The sequence below is a fragment of the Etheostoma cragini genome, chromosome 13 (genome assembly GCF_013103735.1).
Source record: "Etheostoma cragini isolate CJK2018 chromosome 13, CSU_Ecrag_1.0, whole genome shotgun sequence".
In the NCBI taxonomy this organism is placed as follows: Eukaryota; Metazoa; Chordata; class Actinopteri; order Perciformes; family Percidae; genus Etheostoma; species Etheostoma cragini.
Window position 1 is genome coordinate 15,115,713 of NC_048419.1, and position 14,775 is coordinate 15,130,487.

At 38.2% G+C, this 14,775-nt stretch overlaps 3 protein-coding genes across 4 annotated transcripts in view; 1 reads left to right on the plus strand and 2 right to left on the minus strand.

Annotated features, from left to right (window-relative positions):
• Positions 1-4,669, minus strand: part of b3glctb (beta 3-glucosyltransferase b) — an 18,675-nt gene extending 14,006 nt beyond the window's left edge. The window contains exons 1-4 of the mRNA XM_034890922.1: positions 4,479-4,669; positions 2,895-2,932; positions 2,759-2,798; positions 2,227-2,336 (exon numbers count right to left, since the gene is read on the minus strand). Of these exons, the coding sequence (XP_034746813.1) occupies positions 2,227-2,336; positions 2,759-2,798; positions 2,895-2,932; positions 4,479-4,539 (249 nt within the window). The 5' untranslated portion in view covers positions 4,540-4,669. The remainder of the gene's footprint in view (positions 1-2,226; positions 2,337-2,758; positions 2,799-2,894; positions 2,933-4,478) is intronic.
• A 1,982-nt stretch (positions 4,670-6,651) lies between these two features.
• On the plus strand, positions 6,652-8,538 carry LOC117956075 (mesenteric estrogen-dependent adipogenesis protein-like). 2 transcript variants are annotated; one of them, XM_034890924.1, is made up of 5 exons: positions 6,652-6,954; positions 7,070-7,206; positions 7,609-7,697; positions 7,805-7,978; positions 8,499-8,538. In XM_034890924.1, exons 1-5 carry the CDS (start codon positions 6,755-6,757, stop codon positions 8,511-8,513), a joined length of 615 nt encoding a protein of 204 aa, XP_034746815.1. In that variant the 5' UTR covers positions 6,652-6,754; the 3' UTR covers positions 8,514-8,538. The 2 variants fall into 2 exon arrangements, with proteins under 2 accessions (XP_034746815.1, XP_034746814.1); XM_034890923.1 differs by having other exon boundaries at positions 6,656-6,954; positions 7,582-7,697.
• Positions 8,539-8,918: 380 nt separating this feature from the next.
• alox5ap (arachidonate 5-lipoxygenase-activating protein) lies at positions 8,919-13,504 on the minus strand. Its single transcript, XM_034890925.1, has 5 exons — positions 13,227-13,504; positions 13,042-13,123; positions 10,940-11,010; positions 9,328-9,409; positions 8,919-9,223 (listed from the first exon to the last, which is right to left on the minus strand). The coding sequence occupies exons 1-5, from the start codon at positions 13,291-13,293 to the stop codon at positions 9,061-9,063; spliced, it is 465 nt and encodes a 154-aa protein (XP_034746816.1). The 5' UTR covers positions 13,294-13,504; the 3' UTR covers positions 8,919-9,060.
• Between the last annotated feature and the right edge of the window lie 1,271 nt (positions 13,505-14,775).

Here is a 14,775-nt window from a genome sequence, read left to right on the forward strand (position 1 = left end):
CAGAGAGGTAAGAGATAATAGTATGATGGTGGGGTGATAAGCCAAACATGTTCATGAAAATCTATCTAACTACACACCTTGGGTCTATCAAAAAACAAACATGGGTGAATTTAAGTGTTAAATCACATTGAAATCATCTCTTTTAAATTACTTTCCAGTTTTTCAAAAAGATCTCACATGAAAATAAAAACTGAGGGCTTTGAGTAACACGATTTATCCCAAGACAATAAAGACAACAAAGGTCTTGCTGGAGGACGGTGTGAATTGTTTACCACCAGGGGGCACTGTAAAGGGTGATCGTCTCCCTTAGGGATGCTAATAACAGAAGTGAGAAAAGCATGCATGGGCTTTCAGAATAAACTGTTTTCAGAGATTAACCAAAAGTACATAAATCACTTTCTTTTGTTTATACATTCCTTGTAAAAAGATACAGGAAGTATTAACTTAAGTCACTTTGTAGGGGAAATGATACATGCTGCACTGACTGACACTGACAGATGATCTGCCAAATACACCTAGACTGGCTGGCGGGTGGCGAGGCACATCCTGCGGTTTTACTTTTTGAAATGTTAAATATCATTATCATTTTGACAATGACAGGCTCACAAAAAGGACAGAACAAGGGAAAATAGTTGATTTGGAGGTTTCTGTTTTTACAACTCCCTCCTCTCTGACTCATACAGAAGAACTCACAAATCTCTTCAATGCATGGTCACAGCACTGACAGAAACATAATTGGCGGGATTGAAAAGTATAGCCGAGAATAGTTGTGAAATGAGTCAGCGTCTGCTTATTATTTGTCGAGACAGTGATCAAGTCCCCAAAGTGTAAAAGGGTGACAAAAAGCAAAGTCAATAGTTTTTGATAGGTGACAATGACAGGGCCTTTCCTGGCTGCCGGCTAACCGAAGCAACTGAAACATGTTCATTATGTCAATAAAACAGGACCGTCGTGCCGGACTCACTGTCATTAAGCTAAGCATTTCATAATTCAGGTGTTTCTGTTTTATTAGCCCACACCCAAAAAAATAGAAACACTTGTCAGTATAACGCAATGCAATTCAAGAGCACCACGAAACGCAGCCTTTAAAATGATCAGTTGTATCCACATCTTGTTTAAAGAGTTTCAACAAAAACTGAACATTGTAACCTTCATGAGGCAGGATTTTTGCACAACTGCTGTATTAGACTACATTAGTTTTGTCAAACCTAATGTTGCATTTATTATACCTAATAAATGCAACATCTAAAAGTGACATTTTGCCATATGAAGAATATGTTTATTTATCCACTTTGTAAATAGACATATACACTTTGGTATTAAAGTATGGTTACTTTATATCCACACATACAGTACATCTACACATTGAAAGTTAAAATACAAGCACATCTCTTCTCAGGTCCACCTCAGATTCTGAGGGCGTGAGATGGGGTTAATATCTCTAAGTGTTGTGGTAAGATGTGGGCGAAATGAGCTGAGACCGCAGCTCTGAGGCAACTCTTTATTGAGGTTGGTACGATGAGGCTGAAAAGATGCATCATTGGCCCTGACGTGTTGGATTAAAAGCCTGCACTTACAGCCAATAACAATAAAAAGCATGTGTTTATTGCTATATAAATGTTAACGTGGATATAAATCTGTGTAAATAAAGCACTAACATTAAAAATGAGATGCTGCTGCCAGTATTTAAGCAACATTATGACCACAGCTGTGTAACTATGATTTACTGTATGACAAAACAAAGAAAACACATACGTCAGTCGGACAACAAGCTGTCAGAGTTTGATAACGATAATGAGTTGGTCACTGTTAGCTATAGGAGTGGTTTTCAAAGTGGAGTCCGGCCAAAAAGGGGAATCATTTATTTTGACTATAATTCCATCCATAAGTAACAAAATGTATGACTATTTTTTATCTTGGGTTCATACTTTTTCTGTAATAAAGCATCTAAAAGCAAAATCCTACCAGGTTGGAGACCCTGGGACAAAATCTTATTAAATGGGGGTCCATGCTTTAATTTGTGTCAGATTAGGGGCCTTGGCGAGGAAAATGTACGGAACCACTGAGCTATAATTTTACACAAGACCAGAGTGATGTGTGAGATTTGTGAAGTGAAAGCTTTTACTCACATAACTGACACGCACGCACACACACACACCCACACAAAGACCAGAGCCAAGATCTAAACCCAGCAATGGTGCTAATCGTCTGTCTTCCACATGTTACCTTTCCCATCTCAGCTGCCTGCTTCAGAACTTCCACCTTTCTCTGACCGCCTCGGCGGGCGTGGAAGGAGTTCCTCTGACTCTGGATCACTAACACCACCTTGTCCAATCCTGAGATAAAAGGTGGACAAACAAAGTTATAATAATGCCAAATATAGGAAATGCAAAGAGACACGATGCAAAGAAACAAGAATTTGTGAACTCATTTGTTTTCTTGCCAGGAAAACTCCACAGTCACTGCGCCCTGCCAAAGAATAGTCTAACACATAACTTGTAAAACTACAACTTAACATGTGTACACTTCCGTTTATGTAAGGACTAAACAAACAGCATATAACATAACTTAATTTATGAGTCCATGACATCCTCTTACCCTCAGATGTATTTATTTTAATGAACAATCTTAAAGATGTTGGTGTCTGGGCTGAGCTTTTCATTCACACTCTGGATTAAATCAAATGTTATTAATATGCACCCTGTCTCACTGTCGACAACACATGATCAGACCATCTGCATTGAAATCCCTCACTCACCAACAGAGCTGTGTGCCGTATGCTCCTGGTGCTCTGCAGCCTGCAGGGAGTCAAAGAGATTGTCGTTAAGTCTGACACACACGGCTGAGCCACATGATAAAGCATAATCACAGCAGGAAACCGGAGCGGCACTTACATGAGCACGACGCATGTGTTTGTCTCCAGCAGAGGCACCTTAATGCGGTCCGAAAAGAAGAAGGAATATCTCATCAAAATTCATTGTTAGTTGTGCTGACTGCGTCACAAGTAGCCAGTTAATCACTGTGTTATATTATTTTAATAGTTTAGGGTAATAGGGTAATAAAGTAATAGGGTATTGGACTGAATATGTCACCTTGAACTTTGGGACATATCTGGCACTCAAAATCCAAAACAACTAGACACCAGTACAGGAAATACTTGTTTAAAGCAAATGCAAATACAACAAGTATAACATGTGTATATTATTGCAAAAAGGAACCACTTTAACTAACTTTTAAAATCTTGACACAACCGAAGTAGTATGACACTTAATAGTGGTGCAAGTACAGCCCCAACAGTAGCAGACTCAGCTGCAGTAGTAGAGTCATGTCTGCACCAACACCTCTTATAATTATCCTAACAAGAGACAACTAAGACTTTTAATCCCCCAAAAACCCTCAAAACAGACTTTAAAAGCAGGGCAGCTGTACAGTGTGTATTTGTGATGGTAAACATATCCTCCTTATAGGGGCAACACGTATAATGGTGTATATAAGCATGTCAATCTATGCCGAGGGTAGAGATATGGCTGGAAAGTGCAATTACGCCGTTATTTGTAGCCTAAAAAGTCCATTAATACTTTTTTTGAGACAGATTTGATGTAACTGTAAATTATTTTTTCCAAACCAGAAGAACATGATCTAGAGATGCTGAATTTCTTCTAATCCAACCACCAACAACAAACATGCTTATAAATGCAGCAAAATTGAGGTGAGAAATTGCCCATGCGGTTCCTGAACCATCAAGTGTTTAGTATTTCCTTGTTCAAGGCCCTTCCACTCACGCAGGTGACTCATACAGTTGTTCAATGATTCTGCTGATTTGATGTTTTGTCAATCTACAGTATATAGAAGGAAGGTACTGTGTGTATAATCAAGAGGCAAATCTAAACAGCAGTTGCATGCTATGATTGCATAAAACTGCCATACTAGGAAGAAAACAAATTCATATGTTGAAAATGTTTTCCTTTTGGCTATCATTTCATATTTCAAGAAAATAAATCTATAAATAAATGTACAGTACATTTCCACCCATATCAACATACAGCCCGGGGTTACAGATTAATGTGAAGTGTAGTACAAAACCCTATGGGAACCATAGACTGTACAAAATAATAGGATGACCAGCATTTGTTAATGGTGCGTCAAGCTATTCACTATAAATTTACCAGTTCCTGTTTTGACATTAAAAATAAAACGTAAGTTATTTTGGAGCGAAACAAGTACCATCCTGTCAATGGAAAATAACTCGAGTGGGTGATTTATCAGTAAATATATTTATTGCTACATCTTTCCAAGTGTAATGCACTCCATGTCTTGTTTAATTACATTTATAAGTTCGCTTTGAAGGCTAAATCCATCCAACTTCCGGTTTTTTTCAGGCGGCTTGACGCAGTTTGTCTCTAACTGTCTATGGTCTCCTTCTCAGTGCTAGCGGTATAGCTAGCTGTCTTGGCAGGGCATGGATTGACCCCACTTACCAAGCAAAAGCAGAAGCACAGCAACCAGTCTGCATCCATTCACCGCATTACGGTGTGACATGGTTCCAGTGGCTGCAGTTTTTCGTGCGAAATCACCGTCTTTTAATGGCGAATTGAAGAAAGTGGTTAGCTACATTCCTGCACTGGCAGAACTCTGTCTGTGTTCGACTGGAGTGACTGTTAGTGTGGAGCTGTAGCGACCCCTAGCGGTAACTGGTATATTAGGTTACTACCATGACATTCTGTACAATAGAATGATATTGTGCCCTAATGTAAGCTCATCAGTTGTGAAACATTATTTACTGGAGGTAGGCCTACATTTTTTGAGCATTGATATTATTATTATTATTCTACTTCACAACAATTCAAAGACAAATATTGTACAATTTACTCCACTACAGGTAGCCTACTTGACAGCTAGGCTATTTAACAAGAAGAGAACAAGATCTATAGGTTAGTAGACTTCTCAACAGTTGCCTATATATTATAGTAAAAATTTGCTGCTTACATGTTTTTTTTCAATTTTAATAATCCAGTATTACATGATAATATAACACTGACAAAGGCCATTTTGCTGAGTACTTTAGGTACAGGGTATAGATAATGGTAATGTACCTTTACATCTGTTTGATTCATGACAAAACAACAGTGCAGCAGAGGAGTCCATTAGACCAGACAAACCGTTAGTAGTTACAATTTTTAACTTTTCCTTCTCAATCCTGCAGATCTACAAAAGCTGCATTGAATTTAATGTCTGTTCTGATCTTAGAGCAGCACAGTCTATGTCTGCCCTCCACATAGAGGCCAGCGGTTAGCATCGCACAAATAAATAGACAATAAACAACTGAAGATAAACTGGATTTTATGAGCTGTACAAAAGTTTGTTTATGGGCAAGGTGGGGTATTGTAGTTTGTAACCAATATAGGGAAGGTATTATACAGTCTCAAATGAGGTAAAGGTATCCAAAAAGGAAGCTGAAAGCATGGTTTCTGTTGTAGGTAACGTTTTTTCTGACCACTGAGTCTAAACCTAGACGTCTTCGCCACGCAAATTAAATGGCCTGGTTCTGCTGTGAGACCACAGCTGTGAGTGTTCACATTTGTGTGCAAATAAAGTGAACTTAACCGAAAGAAATCCAAACGAGAGAGAGAGCTGTGTCAGCTTGAACGTTTTGAGGAAAATGTAAATAAGATAAAGGAGAAACTGCTATTATTCACTCTAAAACCACAGGATAAAGTTGAACTTTATCATACAGTTATTAGCAGCAATAAAACAAGAGCTAAATTGATTGATTGATCTATTTTGGACTCTGTCTGGTGTGTTATTTAATGAAGAAAACTGTTGTAAGTAGGCCTACATGTATTCATCTGAAAAGGTCTAAGCAAACATTGCTTATTGATAAAATATGCCACTTTATAAGAAAAGTCTGTCAGACTTTTGGAATTTGTTTTGTTATCATAATTGTTTATTTATCATTATCGTTTACTTTACTTGCCCACTTATTTATGTTTCTGTGTTGTGTATGTGTTTATGTATAGGGAAGAGCCAACCAGCCATGTCAGGCTCCTTGATAAAATAGTAAAGTCCTCAAAAATATCCTCGGAAGAGCTCTGTCATACCCGTTCTTACCCTCCAGGGAAGTAAATACATTTGCTTTCAAAATAAAAAACAATCTGGAAAAAAACAATAATAATAGGAAACATAAGATGTCTGAGGACTTATAGGCTACATGTATTTTTTTAGACATTATCTAACAATTTGTAACATCTGGATAATGTTACACATAACATCATTTGATTTGAACTTTTAAGCAAAATTTCTTTGAGTGTTCTTACTTTTGTAGCCTTCCTTAATATTATTTTTTTCTATTAATAGTTTGGTGTTTGTTGGTAAATGTCAGTAAATAGTGAAACATGTGAATCTAAATCGACTGACTGACTAAAAGATTAATTTACCGCTCAATACCAGGACTACAAATTAATGCATTTAAATGTATTATCAAATATATTATAATAACAATGCCATATGCCTAGAGTAAACCAAAGCAGCACATCTTCACATTTGAGAAGCTAGAGCACGGAGATGGTTGGTGTTTTTGCCTTTTAAACGACTTGAACGATCCTAATTAGGGGCTTTATTTTGGCCAAAGAAGACCGGAAGTCTCATCTATGGTGTAAACTGTAACTTTACCGTGGTTATTAAAGCTGCAGATTTGAGACAGGCAACTTAAACAGCAGCAGGAGGACGTAGGCCTACAGGAGGAACGTGTGGCACCATGACGATCAACCAAGTGTTACACAGCTGGATGGAAGTGACAGAAGTGGAAGAGTTCCTGAGAGAGCCTCCGGCCGCTTTCTCCGTGGAGCTTCTCTGCTCGGGGTACCGAGTGCACAGCGAGCCGGAGAAGAGCTTGGTGCTCATCGATGACTTCGAGTCTTGCAGAGGGAAAATAGTTTTCCAGAAGTCGCTGGGAAGGTGAGGAAAGCAAGTCTACTGCATGGGATGATGCACGGCCTTATAAATACACGCATATAATAGGCAGACTGTAAAAAATAACTCGCATGAAAATGTCTGATTTGTTTTTAAACAGGGAAGTTAAAATGCACAATTTATGGGAATACACAAGCATGAGAAAGAGTCTGCTGACTAAGAGGATATATTTACTGATGTCTGCCTGCGAAGACAACTTTTCTGAGACCGGCAAAAAGGCAGCAGATAAAGCTCGAGGTAACCTAAACTATACCCATTTTACCATATGACCTCAGCATGACTCAGAAAAAAGGTTTTTGTGTAATTACACTAAAATAATTACACAGTAAAGAAAAAAGGTCATCAACGGCACCACTGGCATTTTTAGCTTGCACAAAATTGTAATTTTGAACCCAGTGTGTAGTCAGCTCTGCTGCTAAATGGGTCTTGCAGTTTGGTGTGGCATGGCTAACTTATGTCCTAAACTTGGGATATTTGCAATGGGTGGGGTAGAGAAATTACAATGGCTGCACAGTAGGCCTACTTGTGCCACATGACAACATATTTCCTGCACTCTCTACTCACCGTTTTCTCTCTTGTTTTACTCATAAATTATCTTCAACTCTAAATCAGTGCTGAAGCAGTTTGTGGTGTCCATAGACGGCAGCAATCCTTTCATCAAGTGGCAGATGGAGAGAGGCCTGGACTGGACCATCTCCTCTGTTGCTGGGGAAAGCTACAGGGTGGATGTAAGTAGCAATTTGTGCTCTTTCTGTCACTTTTATGTTGTTTAGTACATTCCAGGAGTTACCGTGTTTCGTACTTTGGCATTGAAAGTGACTTTTCCTTATTACAGATTGACTTGACTGAACTACTGGAGAGCTGGGCAGCAAAAAAACTCCACACCATAACGGACAAACCCATAAAAGTCAAACCTGTGTGGAGAGACGCCTCCTTCACCCTCAAATACTACTCTGATGCTCTCTTTGACTTCCCACACTGGTTTGGGTTTAGCAAAAGAAAATTTAATGTAAGTATTTCTTATTCTTCCTATCACAATAATTGTGACCTTAAAGGTGCGCCGCCACACGTATTTCATTACTTTGTGGTAATGTTTAAAGTTCTACCATGGACCTTTTTGTGTAAATACGGTTACCTTGTTTCAAGTCATTCTAGCGTGGTATAGAAAGCCTACAGGAAACCTCAGCTCAATTTGTGCCAGTTCTCATTAATATTCAAGGAGCTAAGCTGCTTGACTCTAATTGGCTAGCTGCTAGCGAATGAGAGCCTGGCTATCAGTATCCTTTACCCAGCGCAACTGGGTGAGCTCATGTATAGTATTGAGCTCAGGCAACATGAGACCGACCAGCTTTTGTAATTGGGCTGATTTCTTCGCTGAAAGAGCTGAAAGAGAAGGTAGCAGTTCATTTTCACATTCATGACATAACAAAAACACATATGGAACCTAAAATAATTTTTTTCTGTATTTGTCAGCGTGCACAGACATTTGTCTAACTCGTCTTCTCTGCTCATATCTCTTACCATTGAAGTTGAGACTGACATGAGCCAGCAGTGGTTGGAGAGCAAGAAGAAAAAAAGGAGTTTATCCACTCAGTTGATGGAGATGGAGTCTGGGTCTGCATTTTCAAGGAAGTTTCTTGGTCAACCGACAAATGGTTGGAACTTGCCAGGTGAATGGCAGGCCTACTTCTTGGAACTGCAGGATCTATGTTAAAATGGCTTTTTTGTCAACATACTTCTTCTGTTCAGTGATTAGAAACCACAGACAAGCACTGACTGATTCTGAATTTCTTGAAGATTATTTAGGCATATTTTGTCTAGAATTTTTAAAGTTTTTTTTATATTAATGTGCTAGTAAACACTTGATTATTTTATGAGGATTTGAATGGTTCAGACCTGTTTAACTGCAGAATTGAAGGCTTGTAGACTTTTGTTGTAAAGAGTCAGTATTTGTTGATGAGATGATTTTATTTTTTACCAAACACAATAAATTCTCTTTTTCAAAAAACATGAGTACAGAGTTTTAATTAAGTTCTCATCAGTTAAAAGATAAATGTGGAGTGTTGTTGCCATTATGTAACACACACTGCACTAAGGGATGAGGAGAAGAGCAGATGAAGCGCTGGTGATGGTTTCCACGTATTCCTTATAGTCGCTGCCGTAGTAGCGCATCAGCATGTAGTTGAAGATGCCCACAATGCACATAAGGAACAGGAAAAAGAGGATGCGTTTTCCAAACAGGTAGCCTGGGGTGCTACGGAGAATTGCGGTGAAATAAATGTACATATCTGTTAGACCATGCTTCTTAACACACACACACACACACAGGTGCAACATAGATTGCTTGTGTTTGTTTACCTTTGAGAGGTTTGTCCCATGTATCCAACAAAGTACTTCTGCCTGACTACAAGATAGATGATCCCAGCAAAGGCAGCAGGAGCTTCAAACAGATGACAGGAAAAAGAGAAATCATAACAAATAATGTATAGCCTCCATGTGGTTTCATAAAGTTAAAAAAAACAGTACAAAAATGTGTTTTTACAAAATGCAGGAAAGAGGAAGGGTTTTGACAATCACATTTATCTATTTTTTTACAATATTTATTTATTAGGAAAAAAAATTACCTTTAGGTGCATAAGTATACTTATACGCTTATGTAGGAAATTGTAAAAAAAAAACATGTTAAATATGATGTAAATACTTTATGATGTAAACATTTAGCTATTTATGATGATGAGTTGTGAAAAAGGGGGAAGCATCAAATAAGCTTTTGCTTCATCCTGTTTCTGTTCAGATATGTTAAATTAATATTTAGTTTGTGTTTGTAATTGTACTTTTATTTTTAATGTTTGAAATAAAGCATTCATTCTTTCATTTATAATGTACTTTATGGCCAATGGTATGTGGACACCCCTGTCCACTTTAGATCTGGGGCTGTGTTTAACGGTTTGGGCAAAGCTCCTTTATCCATTTAAGTGAAGTCTTTATGATACAAAACACAATGATCCTTCTATAATGTGACACAAACAGAATGTAGTCACTTTTTATGTATTTATCTTATCAGTGAAGCCCATGAAAATGCTGGCAGAGGGTGAGCATGCACATGACAACTGACTTCATTGTTTGGGTAAAAAATTCCAACTCCCAGCAGTTTAGAAATTGGGATAGTTTTATATGCTATGGAATTGAAGCTCTGGGGCAATGGCGAGTTATCTTTCCTTTGTAAGTAATGAGTCTCTTGTTAAAGATGGTAACAAAAACTGGAATAAAATAGTATTTACATATGTTGTGTATGTGAGTCGCTGTTCAGTTGCAGTGGATGAAAGGTCAACAATCCTGAAGGAATATGACCAAAGTGGGGATAATCTGGTTTAATGTACATGTTTTATTACATGTGAACTTTTTTTTGCATGAAAATGCAGGAGTTAAATATAGTTCTGAGTTTTCTGGGTTAATTATTTGTTGAGCTCAGAAGAGTCTAAATATGTTAAAGTTGCAAATGAAATACAATACAGTATTGTTTGAACATGAATTTATTATGTCAATAGAATCAACCGACAGCAACCAGTCTGAGAAGAACAAAAGACTTGTCCCATCATTGCTCCTGTAACGCAATCCCATACAATTCATTTAGGATGAATCAGGACTCTAACTGATAATGTAAGCTGAGTGAAATCGGCCGACATCCAGGCCTAAAATCTCTAATGCTCATGTGGCTGAATGGCAGCAAATCCCTGCAGCCAGGGACCCAAAATGGTGTGGAAAGCCTTCTCTGAAGACTGGAGGCAAATGAATACCCATGCTTTTGGAACTTTTGTGTGTTTGAGTGTCCACATACCTTTGGCCATATAGTTTAAGTGTTGCTAATTTTACTACAGTTGCAATTTTAAATGTTGCTTCTCAAATAAAGGTGAAGAACTAATCTATACATATGTAATACTCTCTCATAGAGTAGCTGATCAATGATTACCTTGACTAAGACACAGACCGGCACACCACATCACTGCCAGGAAAGTGGGATAAGAATCCATGCAGTTACGACTGAAAGACACGCAAACAAGAGGTGTAATTAGCACATGTCGAGGAAGTCACCTGCAACAAGAAACTATGAAGCAATCTGCAAACTGTTGCATAGACAGTGTGGAGACTGAAACTAAGGCCCTGTTGCTATGGCTGTGTGTTAGGAAATGTTTTGAAAGTGCAGAGCAGAAGTAGCTGGGAAAGATAAAAACAGTGCATGAGCAAGAAAATCCAGTTTGGCTGCCTGATTATTGAAGGAACAGAGTTGAAATGGGAAGCCAGGAAACATTGAGCCCACTCGCCGAGTCTGCACGTACTGGCTTATGCAACACTTTGCAATAACCAGTGCAGTGTGTTGCACCCGGAGCCACGTCCCTTAATCCTTTTCTAATCTCACGCGTGTCAGGAGAGTTATCAAAAGAAACATCATGCATCAACAGAGGGCTCAAACGCTAATTTGTTAAACAAAATAGTTTTTATATATTTTTTCTGATTTTTCTACCATTTTATTGTACAGGAGACGTTTACTTCCTCTACAACCCTTTGACAATATTACAAAGGTTCTTTAGTCACCAAATGCTTGCATCACATTTTAGAGGCTAACATTTGAAATCCTCGTATTACCTACTGGACAGGATGTGGCAATGTTTCCTTTTAAAAACAGGAAGTGCATTGTTACTCATGGAGTTATAGAGTGAGTGGAATAAAGACTGAGAAGTGGCAGTTACAAATATACGATTTGAATTTCAAGCTGTTGTGTATTTGTTGAAACAGAGAAAAGCAACAAGTCCTGACATTTGAGAAACTGGAACAAGAGAATGTTTGTCATTTTTGGTAAATCCATGACAAATTTGTTGTAAACTTGTGAATTACTTGAGTCATTGTTTGATTGATTGTTGAAAAGAGGAATACACTGTAAGTAGTCAGATAAACGCAGTCTTGAGTTGGCAAACCGTAATACGCCAAGTGGTTTTACAATAAGTGCAAATGTCATTATTCTGAGAAACAAGTTTGCTTTTTTGTTGCACGTGTTCCCTGGATGGAAACAGGACCGAGCATAACACCAGTTTCAGATGTCCATCCACAGATTGCAAACATATATATGCAGTTTTTACTCCTTTAACTTTTACACAGACTGATGAGTCACCTAAATAATAGGCTGGAGGAAAGAACATTTTCCTGATGCTAATAGCTCAGTCTGTAGGGAGTTGGGTTGCAAACAGTCTCTGGTTCAATTCCCCGTATGGACTAAAGAACAGGGTGAGGATTTCCAGCCAGAAACAGGCCCATTAACCTCCTCTTGAGCAAGGCACCGCAACCCCCAACCCCTCAGATCACTGGTCCAGCACTGGCAGCTGTCTCACTCTGATATCTTTCCATTTTTTTCATGAATGACTCCTGAGCATGTCTTTGTGTGTGTTTGTGTGTATTTCAGGCCTGTGTGTAGAGATTTCTTACAGAGTCTAAACTGTAATTTCCCCACTGGGGATCAACAAAAATGCAATTATATAAATTATAAATCATTGATGCTTTCCCGGCAACCATTCAAATGAACTCTGTACCAGCTCTCTAATCTGGGAGTGTTCAGGCAAATGAGTACTGCCTCTCATTGGAGGCAACATATAGGGGAAAGGCAAGTTTATGAGTGAGAATAAGTTATAGTAGGAAACACAAGTCCCATTGTCTGTGAATGAATAATGTATTGTAAATCAATAATCGTTTTTCCTTAAAATACAGGGGTCATGCATACACACACATACATCATTTTTGATAGAAGCAGGCAGATTTTTATTTTTAAAGGCCAGTTATTTCATGGATCCAGGAAACTATGCATTCTGACAAAGTTCCCTTGGCCTTTGGAATTAAAACTACCCCATATCATCACATACCCTTTACCGTACCAAGAGACAGGCATGGTTTTATTTCAGTTGGCTTAATAGCTGGTTTGATTTGCATTGAGGTATGATCTCATGGAAAGTCCCCCATCCCTATCTCTATGATTTTTATGTTTCATTAGATTAGCATAAGAACTGAGAATGAAAGGGCACTTACTTGGCACAAGAAACTCGTTCAAAGGCAGATGTGCGGATATTTTGACGGATGCACTCCTTCTCTACCTTCAGGGCAAAGAAGGCTTAAACACAGAGAGTATTAACATCATCCCAACATCATTACACTGTAAGCATATTTAACTACTGATTTAGAGGTTTTAAACTATGCTTCTTGCTTATTCTCACCGTTCTGAAGTACGCTGATGAGGGTGACGATGACCAGGAGGTAGATGTTTTGCACCACTATGTCCATGATAGCTGAGAGCTGTAGGAGCAGGTAAATGGAGAGGCTGAGCTTTGCTTTCACATCCAGAAGTGGGTCTTTACTGTCAGCTTGTAAAACATAAGCCTGATCTGTCCCTCTATGACATCATGTACTCCCCCATCCCACCTCCATTCTACATACAGTCTTTTGTGGCTTCCTCTTTATGTAAACGATGCTCTGGCTTAATACGGAGAGTTGCAAACAAGCCTGCTACTTCCTCTGTGTTTGTGCGAGAGATTGCACGCACATGCACACATACAAATTTGCATCGCCGTTAATTTATATGTTTTAGTTCTTTGAGACGCTTTTCTGGCAAACGAGCAAGACCAATGCAACTATTATTATCATATGACAGAAGTTGTCCCATACTAGCTTTTTTCACAGCACAAATTTTGACTTACTTTTTGGAAAAGATGTGTAAAAGATGCAAGTTTTACAAATGAATGGCTCATTAGTGTGCTCTTTCTTTTACAACATGTCAAAATGTCTAATGCAGTGGTGGAAGAAGTACTGAGAGCAGTAATACCAAACTATAAAAATATTCCCTTACAGGTAAAAGTCCCATTCATAATAGTACTTGAGTACAAGGTATGAGCAGAATCATGTACATATATACACTATACATATATACACATTTGTTTTGTGTGGATAAATCATCATATTTTATAAGTTTATTGTGTATTATTTAATGTGAATTCTTGATCTTCAAAATATCTACATAATAGGAGATGAGGCAATGTTTTCCTCTGAATTTGTGTGGAGAAGAAGTATAATCTACGCTACAATGCCTCAACAGTACAAGTACAGCACTTGAGTAAATGTCACCCTCCGCCACCTGTCTGCTGTGAAAAAAGTTTTAGTGTACACAGTAAAAGATATCTATCTACAAGCTCGCTCAATGACTTGGCCCAGAGTCTTTCTCTATCACTCTGACTTGGCCCACCAACAGTCAAACAGCACCCACAGGTGCTTTTAACAAGTAATGCAGTTGTTTTTCCCCCTAGTTATTGTATGGTTTTACTGTACTGTAGTGTACACTTTTCAATTAAATAGATGTAGGAAATAAAGCTGTGTAAAACTATCTTTTTCTTTTTGATGTAATGACTCCCAATAAAGCCACTTCCACTTTCATGATAAAGGGAAAAGCAAAAGGGTGAGTATGCAGCAGAGAAAGGACAATGTTGACAAATAAATAAAAAATCAAATTTATTATCAATTCATCATTTACAGACACAAAGGTACATCCAAATAATTGGACTGTTTTAGGCTAATTATCTTTTATAAACGTTGGATTTTATTAAAGTGCAATATGCAGGCTATTTCGTTAACCTATGATTGCTCTTTTGAATGATCAAAGAGAACGCTAAGTAAACATGACAACTGTAATGTACACAATGCAGGGGACTCACATAAACATGTAAGTATTTATTAGTATTAATAAAACCCATTCCGCATTGTATTCTCGCCATG

Bases quoted from the DNA above. Each gene is read 5' to 3' on its own strand.
- LOC117956075 (XM_034890923.1), top strand. From the start codon at position 6,755: ATGACGATCAACCAAGTGTTACACAGCTGGATGGAAGTGACAGAAGTG. The intron at 6,955-7,069 runs GTGAGGAAAGCA...GTTTTTAAACAG, and splicing joins TTCCAGAAGTCGCTGGGAAG to GGAAGTTAAAATGCACAATT. The intron at 7,698-7,804 runs GTAAGTAGCAAT...TCCTTATTACAG, and splicing joins GGGAAAGCTACAGGGTGGAT to ATTGACTTGACTGAACTACT.
- alox5ap (XM_034890925.1), bottom strand. From the start codon at position 13,293: ATGGACATAGTGGTGCAAAACATCTACCTCCTGGTCATCGTCACCCTC. The intron at 11,011-13,041 runs GTAAGTGCCCTT...CGTGTCTTTCAG, and splicing joins GAACGAGTTTCTTGTGCCAA to TCGTAACTGCATGGATTCTT. The intron at 9,224-9,327 runs GTAAACAAACAC...AATTCTCCGTAG, and splicing joins ATGGGACAAACCTCTCAAAG to CACCCCAGGCTACCTGTTTG.